The 12362-nt window shown below is 44.5% G+C and overlaps 1 protein-coding gene across 1 annotated transcript in view; it reads right to left on the minus strand.

Annotated features, from left to right (window-relative positions):
- Positions 1-12362, minus strand: part of LOC125460404 (serine/threonine-protein kinase MAK-like) — a 220914-nt gene that overhangs the window by 91162 nt on the left and 117390 nt on the right. Inside the window, exons 7-8 of the mRNA XM_059641068.1 lie at positions 11704-11754; positions 11430-11550 (exon numbers count right to left, since the gene is read on the minus strand). Coding sequence (XP_059497051.1) covers positions 11430-11550; positions 11704-11754 — 172 coding nt within the window. The remainder of the gene's footprint in view (positions 1-11429; positions 11551-11703; positions 11755-12362) is intronic.

Below are 12362 nucleotides of genomic sequence, written 5' to 3' on the forward strand. Positions count from 1 at the left end.
CGTGCATGTCTATGTTTTGCTTGGGCTACTAAGGTTATCTTGTTCCAGTTAAGCTGATGGCCCTCATTGTCTGAGTGTACCAATATTAAAGGAGAGTTTGTCATGCTGTTTTGCTGCTAGTTGATGCTAATGTATTCTGACGGCTAGTTTTCATCCTGGCTGATGTATTGTTTGTGGCAGTCATTGCATGATATTTCAGAAATGATGTTGATTCTGATGTTGTGGGAATGGGGTTTTTAAATCCATGTAAGGGTTTGTTGTACTATTGAGTTGTCTATTATTGATCACATGTTCACAGGACTGAAATGTGTAGGTCAAAGGGAATGTAGCTAACACTGATGTCACTGTTGCATGCAATCATTGTAACAGTGTGTCATAGAGACCTCTAACTCTGCACTGGTAAGGTACTCCAAATACAAGAAAATCATGTGTGTTACTGAATGTAGGACTTAAAATTCCTCCTAAAATCTCTCTCTGACAACCTATAAGATTAAAAAAAAGTCCATGCTTGACAAAACTTTTTGCATCATTAACTAACAAGATCACACCTCCACTTTTTTTAAAGTTTGTTGTTCCTGCTGTGGAGGGATTCAGACTCAGGTCCCCAGAATGTATTTCCAAGTCTCAAATTAACAGTCCGGTGGTAACAGCACTCGGCCATTGCCTCCCTTATACTTTATCTGGTCCAGTCAGCATTGATAATTTGATGTTTATTGTTTCCACTTTGCCCTTGTCTATTCTTTGACTTGCTATATCTTCCAAAATTTGATCCCTTGCCCTTACTATTCAGTTTAAAACATTCCCTGCTTTCTTAGCTATGCTGTTAGCAAGATCAGCCTCAAAGTTCAAGTGGAGCATTTACCATTACAATAGATCTCAAATCTGTAAAATGCTTAATCCAGAGAGCAGTCATTAGTTACCAAGCAGCTGAGAAAACTGTAGTTAATAGACATGTCAGAAGAAAAAAGGCAAGTTGCGTGCATTGAAAACTCTACAGGGCACTGAAACTGTACCTTCACTGTTCACTCTGAAAAACAGGTGGGGAGACAGGGACTGATTATGTGAAGGCAGAATTTTCCATTTTAAACAAGTGTTGAATCATACAACAGGAACAGGTCCTTTGCCTTACCATGTCTAAGCTGACTAAAATCAAACAGTACTAATCCCATTTCCTGCATTTCCCACATAGTCAACAATGTCCTGTCATTTTAAGTACTCACCCAGGTGATTCTTGGATGTTGCAAAAGTACCCACCTCTCCCACCCTCTCAGGCAGCCTGTTCCATATTTCCATTGCTCTGTGTGAAAAATGTTTCCTCAGATCCTCTAAGTCACTTTCTCTTCACCTTAGTCTTAAGCTTTCTGGTCTTAGACACATCTCCCATTATTTCACATGCAAAATTGAGGTATGTGATAATCCGATTCCCACCCTGCCCCATCTTCCTCTGCTCTAGGGAAACCAAACCCAGGATATCCAGTCTATGATAACTAAAATTCCATTTGAGATACAATCGTGTCATATCTCGTCTACACACACATCCTTCCGATAGGACAATGACCACTATGGCACATAGTATTCCATATCTAGCCTAACCGATGCTCTACAAAGTTGTGACAAGATTTCCCTGTTCCTATATTTTAGGCCTTAGGTAATGAAGACAAGTATCCTGTAAGCCATCTTCAGCCTATTGCCCTCTGCTGACACCCTTGGGGATCTATGGAATCTGAACTGAAAACAAGAGGGCTGGAGATCACAGCAGGTCAAGCAGCATCCATGGGCAGAAAACATGGAGCCTAGATGACTCTTCAAAGCTGAAGGTGATTGGAGGATTATTGTGACTGAAGTCCTCTGATTATGATGTACCACAAGGATTGGTGCTGGACCTTTGCTATTTGTTATGTACCATAATGACTTGCATATGAATGTGAAAGGTATAATTATTAAGTTTACAGAGGGCATGAAAATTGGTGGTGCTGTTGATAGCAAGGAGGATAGTCTCCGGTGACACATACTGCCTGACTTGATCAGCTGGTAAATTGGGCAGAACAGTGGCAAATGGAATTTAATCCTGATAAGTATGAGATGATTCATTTTGATGGGTTTTTAAAATTGAACTCATTGAGTTCAAAAGGCTACAGAAAATGAGATGTTGCTTATCAAGCTTGCACTGAGGCTCACTGGAACACTGCAGCATGCCTGTGACAGAAGTATTGACATGGAAACATGGTGGTGAAGAAGAGTAAGGCAAATAGAATGGCAGGGTTATTTTGCAGAGAGAGGTACAAATGTACTGCCAAAAAAATTTACTCAGCCCATGTTTTGCCTACCCAGTGTAGTGGTGACCACCCTGAACAGTGATAACAAGGTGTGCAGCTGGATGAATGCAGCAGGCCAAGCAACATCTAAGGAGCACAAAAGCTGACGTTTGGGGCCTGGACGCTTCATCAGAAAAGGGGGATGGGGACTGGGTTCTGAAATAAGTAGGGAGAGAGGGGGAGGCGGATCGAAGGTGGATAGAGGAGAAAATAGGTGGAGAGGAGACAGACAAGTTAAAGCGACAGGGATGGAGCCTGCAGAGGTGGGTTTTGTGGGGAGGTAGGGAGGGGATAGGTCAGTCCGGGGAGGATGGACAGACAGACAGGTCAAGGGGGCGGGATGAGGTTAGAAGGTAGGAAATGGAGGTGCGGCTTGAGGTGGGAGAAGGGGATAGGTGAGAGGAAGAACAGTTTAGCGAGGAGAGGATGAGCTGGGCTGGTTTTGGGATGCAGTGGGGGGGGGGGGGGGGGGGGCGGTGGAGGAGGAGATTTTGAAGCTTGTGAAATCCACATTGATAACATTGGCCTGAAGGGTTCCCAAGCGGAATACAAGTTGCTGTTTCTGCAACCTTCGGGTGGCATCATTGAGGCACTACAGGAGGCCCAGGATGCACATATCATCTAAGGAATGGGAGGGGGAGTTGAAATGGTTTGCGACTCTCCGCTTGCTCCTGCCCCACCAAACTCATCACCACCTATCTGGACTCCATTTTCTCCCCCTTGGGTCCAGGAACTCCACACCTACATCCGTGACACCACCCATAGCCTCCACCTCCTCCAGAACTTCCAATTCCCCAGTCCCCAACACCTCATTTTCAACATGGACATCCAGTCCCTATACACCTGCAATCCCCAAGCAGATGGCCTAAAGGCCCTCCGCCTGTCCTGCAGGCTCGACCAGTCCCCTTCCACCGACACCCTCATCTGCCTAGCCGAACTCATCCTCACCTTCAACAACTTCTCCCTCGATTCCTCCCACTTCCTACAGACAAAGGGGGTGGCCATGGGTACCTGCATGGGCCCAAGCTATGCCTGCCTCTTTGTAGGTTACATGGAACAATCCCTCTTCCATACCTACACGAGCCCTAAACCCCACCTTCTCCTCCGTTACATTGATGACTGCATCGGCACCGCCTCGTGCTCCCAAAAGGAGCTTGAACAGTTCATCCACTTCAACACCTTCCACCCCAACCTCAAGTTCACCTGGACCATCGCCAACACGTCCCTTACCTTCCTGGACTTCTGTCTCCATCTCAGGTAACCACCTATCAACCGATATCCATTTCAAGCCCACCAACTCACACAGCTACCTAGAATACACCTCCTCCCACCCACCTTCCTGCAAAAATTCCATTCCCTATTCCCAAATACTTCGACTCTGCCGCATCTGCTCCCAGGATGAAACATTCCACTCCCGCACATCTCAGTTGTCTTATGTTCTTAGAGGACTGCAATGTCCCACCCACAGTGGTCGAGAACACCCTTGACCGTGTCTCCCGCAACTCATCCCTCACACCCCGTCCCCACAATAACCGCCAAAAAAGAATCCCCCTCGTCCTCACATTCCAGCCCACTAGCCTCTGGGTCCAATGCATCATCCTCCGACACTTCTTGAAGGTGAGGATGAGTTCGGCTAGGCAGATGAGGGTGTCGGTGGAAGGGGACTGGCTGAGCCTCCAGGACAGGAAGAAGCGGAGGGCCTTTAGACCATCTGCATGGGGATTGCAGGTGTATAGGGACTGGACGTCCATGTTGAAAATGAGGTGGTGGGGACTGGGGAATTGGAAGTTCTGGAGGAGGTGGAGGGCGTGGGTGGTGTCACAGATGTAGGTGCAGAGTTTCTGGACCCGAGGGGGAGAAAATGCCCACCAACCTCTGGATCCAACGCATCATCTGACCCCAAAGACATTTTTCCATTCCCGCCCTTGTCTGCTTTCTGGAGGGACCACTATCTCCGTGACTCCCTTGTCCTCTCCACACTCCCATCCAACCCCACCACATCAGGCACATTCCCCTGCAACCGCAGGAAGTGCTACACTTGCCCCCATGCCTCCTCCCTCACCCCCATCCCAGGCCTCATGAAGACTTTACACATCAAGCAGATGTTCACCTGCACAACTGCCAATGTGGTATACTGCATCCGCTGTACCACTTGTGGCTTCCTCTACATTGGGGAAACCAAATGGAGGCTTGGGGACTGCTTTGCAGAACACCTACGCTCAGTTTGCAATAAACAACTGCACCTCCCAGTCGCAAACCATTTCAACTCCCCCTCGCATTCCTTGGATGACATGTCCATCCTGGGCCTCCTGCAGTACCACAACGATGTCACCCGAAGGTTGCAGGAACAGCAACTCATATTCCACTTGGGAACCCTGAAGCCCAATGGTATAATGTGGATTTCACAAGCTTCAAAATTCCCCTCCCCCCACCTCATCGCAAAACCAGCCCAACTCGTCCCCACCTCCATGACCTGTTCTTCCTCTCACCTATTCCCTCCTCCCACCTCATCCCACCCCCTTGACTGGTCCATCCTCACCAGACTGACCTATCCCCTCCCTACCTCCCCACCTATACTCACCTCCACAGGCTCCATCCCGTCCTTTTGACTTGTCTGTCTCCTCTCCACCTATCTTCTCCTCGATCCGCCTCCCCCTCTCTCCTTATTTATTTTAGAGCCCTCTCCCCTTCCCCTTTTTCTGGTGAAGGGTCTAGGCCCGAAATGTCAGCTTTTGTGCTCCTAAGATGCTGCTTTGCCTGCTGTGTTCATCCAGCTCCACATTTTGTTATCTCGAATTCTCCAGCATCTGCAGTTCCCATTAACCCTGAACAGTGAATACAGCAGACGAGATTAAATAAAATACATTTAAATCACTGCTTCACCTCAAAGGCATGTTTGGAGCCTTGGGAGGTGAGGGAGGAGATAAGCAGGTAGGTATTACACCTTTCTGCAATTGGTATGCCAAACAGATCATGTAGACATTCGAGAATCTTGGAAGTAGTTCAGGGATGTTGATCATAATGCTGGATCAGAGGTAGAGATTCTTCAAATGGAAGAAACAAGACTGGTTTGACAAGTTTGATCAAAAGACAACTAAAATAGATTATTTGCACAATGCTCTGAGCCTCCACATCAGATAGGAAATGCCAGGAACCATTCAGCAAAGCATGCTGTTAGTCAAACAGAAGAATCAGACTGTAAAGCTGAAGAAAGCTGCCGATAAGCAAGACCTGAAGATTAAAAGGTTAAAATTAAGACAACCATTAAAGTTGCCTGTCGCCCCAAAAACTAATAGAAGGGCATCATTCCTCAACAGGAAAGAAACCGCTTCAAAAGAAAATCTGGTCCAAAAAACATTGTTAAATTTCTGTGCCAATCTCCTGAGGTGAGAATCCAGTCTGATGCCATTGAATCACCCACCCAGCATTGTCTGATCAGTCTCAGATTGAACTAAAACCATGAAAGTGAGCCAACTGAAATACAACATAGAACAATACAGCGTAAAACAGGCCCTTCGGCCCTCGATGTTGCGCTGACCTGTGAACTAATCTAAGCCCCTCACCCTACACTATCCCATCATTATCCATATGCTTATCCAAGGACTGTTTAAATGCCCCTAATGTGGCTGAGTTAACTACATTCCATGCCCTTACCACTCTCTGAATAAAGAAGTTGCCTCTGACATCTGTCTTAAATCACCCCTCAATTTGTAGCTATGCCCCCTTGTACAAGCTGAAGTCATCATCCTCGGAAAAAGACTCTCACTGTCCACCCTTTCTAACCCTCTGATCATCTTGTATGTCTCTATTAAATACCCTCTTAGCCTCCTTCTCTTCAATGAGAACAAACCCAAGTCCCTCAGCCTTTCTTCAGAAGGCCTTTGCTCCAGACCGGGCAACATCCTGGTAAATCTCCACTGCACCTTTTCCAATGCTTCCACATCCTTCCTGTAATGGGGCGACCAGAACTGCAAGCAATATTCCAAGTGAGGCCACACTAGCGTTTTGTACAGTTGTAGCATGACATCATTGCTCCGGAACTCAATCCCTCTACCAATAAAACCTAAAACACTGCAAGCCTTCTTAACAGCACTATCAACCTGGGTGGCACCATTCAGGGATCTATGCACATGGACACCAAGATCCCTCTGCACATCTACACTACCAAGAATCTTTCCATTGACCCAGTATTCTGCCTTCCTATTATTCCTCCCCAAGTGAATCACCTCACATTTATCCGTATTAAACTCCATTTGCCACCTTTTGGCCCAATTCTTCAGTTTATCCAAGTCTCCCTGCAACCTGCAACATTCTTCCACACTGTCCACCACTCCACCGACTTTGGTGTCATCTGAAAACCTACTAACCCATCCACCAATGCCTGCGTCCAAGTCATTTATAAAAACGACTAACAGCAGTGGTCCCAAAACAGATCTTTGAGGCACACCACTAGTGACCGGCCTCTAGGCTGAATATTTTCCATCAACCACCACTCGTTGCCTTCTTACAGAAAGCCAGTTTCTAATCCAAACTGCTAAATCTCCCTCAATCCCGTGCCTCTGTATTTTCTCCAATAGCCTATCACGTGGAACTTTATCAAAGGCTTTACTGAAGTCCATGTATACCACGTCGACTGCCCTTCCCTCATCCACATGCTTGGTCACCTTCTCAAAAATCTCAATGAGGTTTGTGAGACACTCCTGTCCTTGACGAATCCATGCTGACTATAAATAGGAGCAACAATTGGACCATTTGGCCCATTGCATCTTCTCTGCCATTCAATCATAGCTGAAAATATCAACCCCATTCTCTTGTCCTCTCCCCATAACCTTTGATCCCCTTATCAAGAACCTAACTCAGGCTTAAGTGTACAGAGTGACCTAGCTTCTACAGTCTTCTGTGGAAGTGAATTCTGTAGATTCATCACTCCCTTGCTAAAGAAGCTTCTCCATCTGTTCTGAAGGGTCTTCCTTTACTCTAATGCTGCACCCTTGTGTCCTAGTCTCTCCTACAATATCCATTATCCAGGCCTTTCAGTATTCTGAAAATTTCAGATGTCACCTCATACATTCCTCATACATTAAGCCTTTCATTCCTTGGATCGTTCTCAAACCTCCTCTGGGCCTGCTCCAAGACCAGTACATCCTTACTGAGATGGGGGGGGTGCCAAAACTGCACACAATACTCCAAATTTGGCTTTATAAAGCCTCAGATGTACATCCCTTGTTTATGTTCTAGTCTGCTCAAAATAAGTGTCAATATTGCATGTACCTTCCTAATTATTAACTCATCCTGCCAGTTCCTTAAGAGAATCCTGGATTAGTACCCTAAGTGTCTGTGCACTTCAGATTCTGAATTTTCTCACCATTTAGAAAAGTTTATGCCTCTATTCTTCCTACCATAGTTCATGACCTCACACCTTCCCATTTGTACTCCATCTGCCATTTCTTTGCCCACTAAATCCTCCTCCAGCTTCCCTGCCTCCTCATTACCTGTCTCTCCACCTATTTTTGTATCACCTGCAATCTTAGCCAGAACACCCTCAGTTCCTTCATCTAGAAAAGTGTATGAAGTCAAAAGTTGTGCCCAGCACTGATTCTTGCAGGACTCCACTTGTCATTGGCTTGAATCCCAAGAAAATCCCTTTTATCACCACTGCTTTCTGCCAGACAGCTAATCTCTCCATGCTAGTACCTTGCCAGTAACACCATGGACTCTTATCTTACTCATGAGAAGTTCACTACTTATTCGGCTATATGGAATTTTCTCCAAGCCAAACACTACCTGGAGAAAGATTAGAGTGTCAAGGGAAAAATCCACTCTGGGCTTGTTTTATCCAGGCAGACTCAGTTGTTCCATTGATTAAATCAAGCCAATCAAGTCCTGAGGATACAAGTGGTTAGGTAACTACAAGGACAGCACACATTAGACTTTGCCCTTCTCACCAATTAACTGACTTAGTAAATGCACCCCATGACAATATTGACTAAAATGATGACTGCTTAGACAAATTCATCCTTATACATTTAGTATGAATATTTTCCTAGATGATCAATTTTGAATTGGTATAGGTGGTCAAAACCCAGCATCTATTAAATCATACTTCAGCAACTACAGAAGTGTAATTTAATTTAGTCAGATATCCTCATCATGGAAACAGACCCTTCAGTCCAAGCCAAACAAACATAATCCCAAACTAAACTAGTCCTACCTGCATGTTCCTGGCCCATCTCTCTGCAAACATTTCCCATTCTTGTACTTATCCAAAAATATCTTTTAGAACATTGTAACTGTGTCCACATCCACCACATTCTCGGAGATCACTCCACAAGTACAAAAGAACAAAGAAAATTACAGCACAGGAACAGGCCCTCCAGCCCTCCAAGCCTGCAACGATCCAGATCCTCTATCTAAACCTGTTGCCTATTTTCCAAGGATTGGCATCCCTCTGCTCCCTGTCCATTCATGTATCTGTCCAGATACATCTGGAAATGACACTATCATGCCTGCCTCTACCACTTCTGCTGGCAACATGTTCCAGGCACCCACCACCCTCTGTGTAAAGAACTTTCCACGCATATCTCCCTTAAACTTTAGCCCCCTCACCTTGAAATAGTGACCCATAGTAATTGAGTCCCCCACTCTGGGGAAAAAAGTTTCTTGCTATCCACCCTGTCTATACCTCATGATTTTGTAGACCTCAAGTCACCACCCCCACAAACTTCCGTCCTTCTGATGTAAATAATCCTAATTATTCAACCTCTCGTCATAGCTAGTGCTCTCCACACCAGGCAACATGGTGAACCTCCCTCTGCACCCTCTCCAAAGCATCCACATCCTTTTGGTAATGTTCCAACCAGAACTGTATGCAGTATTCCAAAGGTGGTCGAACCAAAGTTCTATACAACTGTAACATGACCTGCCAACTCTTGTACTCAATACCCCCTCTGATGAATGAAAGCATGCTGTATGCCTTCTTGACCCCTCTGTGACCTGCGTTGCCACCTTCAAGGTACAATGGATCAGAACACCCAGATCTCTTTGTGCAATTTTGCCCAGGGCTTTTCCATTTACCGTACGGTTCAATCTTGAATTGGATCTTCCAAAATGCATCACCTCGCATTTGCCCGGATTGAACTCCATCAACCATTTCTCCACCAAAATCTCTAATCTCTCTATATTCTGCTGCATTCTCTGACAGTCCCCTTCACTATCTGCCACTCCACCAATCTTGGTGTGATTCTGAAAACTTGCTAATCAGACCATCTATACCTTCTTCCAGATCATCCAAAACCTTGGGATAGATACCATCTGGACCTGGGGACTTGTCTGCCCCAATGCCTTTTAGAATACCCAACACTTCTCTTCCCCCACCCACTTTAAGCTGACTTGACCTAGAGTAGTCAAACATCTATCCTTAACCTCAACATCTGCCATGTCCCTCTCCTCGGTGAATACCAACGCAAAGTACTCATTAGGAATGTCACTGATTTTCTGACTCCTTGCATAATTTCCATACTTTGTCCTTGAGTGGGCCAACCCTTTTTCTAGTTACCTTCTTGCTCCTTCTGTATGAATCACCCTCAAATTGCCCCTCACTTTGAAAATTTCTCCTTTCACCTTAAAGGCGCCCCCTAGTCTTGAAATGCACCATCCTAGGGAAAGGTACGAGCTGCCTGTTCTCACTACTCATGAAACAATACACTCAATATTGGCAAAGTTGTTCCATACAAAATGAGAGATTAGTGTCACTAAGTGGCCTGTATTAATACCAGCAACAAAACATTTTAGATTTACTTAAGCAGTGGCTGGAGAGGTTGGAAGAGAGAGAAGATTGTGAGGGGAATCTGATTCAAGTATTTAAAAAAAATAAACAGGTAACCAATCATATTTCACTTAATCATGGCTCAGAACAGCTATTTTACCATTACCAAATGAGGCAACCAAAACTGATTCAATGAAGACTAAGAATATGCTACAGTAATACATGTGCTAGAGTAGCTTAGATGGAGGTTTTCCTAGTTCCAAAGCACAGGTCTTCAACTTAACAGCTGGAATTTTCAGGACTTCAACCTATTGATATAACTGATAACACTAGATACAGCACGCAGAATGAAATGATTTGGCTAAAGTCTGATAAAGGAGTGCCAGATACATCACATCAATACTTGAATTGAAGCCAATACCTCAGCCTTGCCTTTTGCACAGATATCTGGGTTCCTTCATCATTCATCATAGCAATGTAGAGCCTTATCCTTTGCTTAGTTGAATAATTATCCACCACTATATATGGTAGCAGTGCAGAACTTTAATCTGATCAAAGCTACATTAATGTAATTTTCCCTTTATTATCTATCTTTCATGAACACAGGATGTCCCAAAGTATATTACAGCCAATGAAGAAATTTTCAATTTTAGTTGTGGTTATAATGTTGAAAATGTAGCAGTCAATTGTGTACAGTAAGTTCCCACATATGCCAAATTATAATGACCAGATAATCTATTTCTGTGACACAGCTGAGGGATAAGTGTTAACTAGGAACCCAGTGGTAGCTTAGCAGTTCTTAGAACAACTTCTGAGATCATTAGTAAACAACTTAGATGGGATAACAGTATGGAGTTGGAGGAACACAGCAGGCCAGGGAGCAGAGGAGCAGGAAAGTGACGTTTCAAGTCAGGACTCTTTTCCCCATTTCTGAAGAAAGGTCCCGACCGAAAAACATCAGCTTTCTTGCTCCTTTGATGGTGCCTGGCCTGCTGTGTTCCTCCAGCTCTGCACTTATGACTCTAGCATTGGCAGTTCTTGCCATCTTAGAGAAGTTAGGACTTTTGTATATTGATTCATGTGAAAGACAGCACTTCCATTAGAATTGGCTATTCTGTCCTCAGTTTCTTAATGAGATTGGAACATAAGCCTGTTATTCAGATATCAAAGTGCTATCAAGACAGTCACAGCTAATATGGTAGCTGCAATGTCTGTTTTTATTCATTTGATCACGTGACATTGATCACTTGACTGGCACAAATTCAACATCAAAGCCTATAGTTTAGACTTTAAAATGGCACTTGGAAAATTGAGCTCGTAATGTTGATGAAAATGGTAGCACTACTCACTTTTTTTGGTGTGCCCAACACTTGACAAATTTTAAAGATTTCATCCACTTCACTGGTCCCTGGAAAGAGTGGTCTCAGAGTGTACAGCTCAGCCATAATGCAGCCAACTGCCCATATATCTGATGAAGGCTCTCTGATGAAGGGTCCAGGCCCGAAACGTCAGCTTTTGTGCTCCTGAGATGCTGCTTGGCCTGCTGTGTTCATCCAGCCTCACATTTTATTACCTCGGAATTCTCCAGCATCTGCAATTCCCATTATCTCTGCCCATATATCAATTGGAGAGCTGTAAACAGAGGATCGAAATAGCACTTCAGGAGCACGATACCTGGGAAAATATGGAAAAGTTAAGACTTTGATTTACATTGTAAGTCTCCAAGAATGCCTGAAAGGTCTTCACTTCTAAAAGATTACTTCAGTGGCTGTTTTATAACTAGCACGATTCCACAAACAACAAGGGGAATACTCCAGTAATGGAGGATTATTTGTGCTATTCACAAGTTTTCATAAAGAAAGACCATCATGTAGCATAAAGCAGTATGCAAATGGAAATGAAGAGCTGGCAAGAGCTGCCTTGGCTTGTTTTTGAAAAGACCTATCAAATTAACTGCATGATTGGCACTTAATTACCAGTTGAGAGATTCTGAAGACAAAACTCTGAGGGATGACATTTTGCTCATCAAATGCTACTGGCCAGAGGCCTACAGCTCCTTATTACATTAGAGGCTGAGGTGTGAATTTAGAGGTTTATAAAATCATGAGGGGCACGAATAGGGTAAATGGACAGAGTGTTTACCTCAGGGTGGGGAGACCAAAGCTAGAAGGCATAGGTTTAAGGTGAGAGGAAAGATTTAAAGAGGGACCTAAGGGGCAAAGTTTTTCCCACAGAGGGTGGTGAATGTATGGAATGAACTGTCAGAGAGTGGAGGAGGCTGG

Source organism: Stegostoma tigrinum, chromosome 2, assembly GCF_030684315.1.
Source record: "Stegostoma tigrinum isolate sSteTig4 chromosome 2, sSteTig4.hap1, whole genome shotgun sequence".
Taxonomy (NCBI): domain Eukaryota; kingdom Metazoa; phylum Chordata; class Chondrichthyes; order Orectolobiformes; family Stegostomatidae; genus Stegostoma; species Stegostoma tigrinum.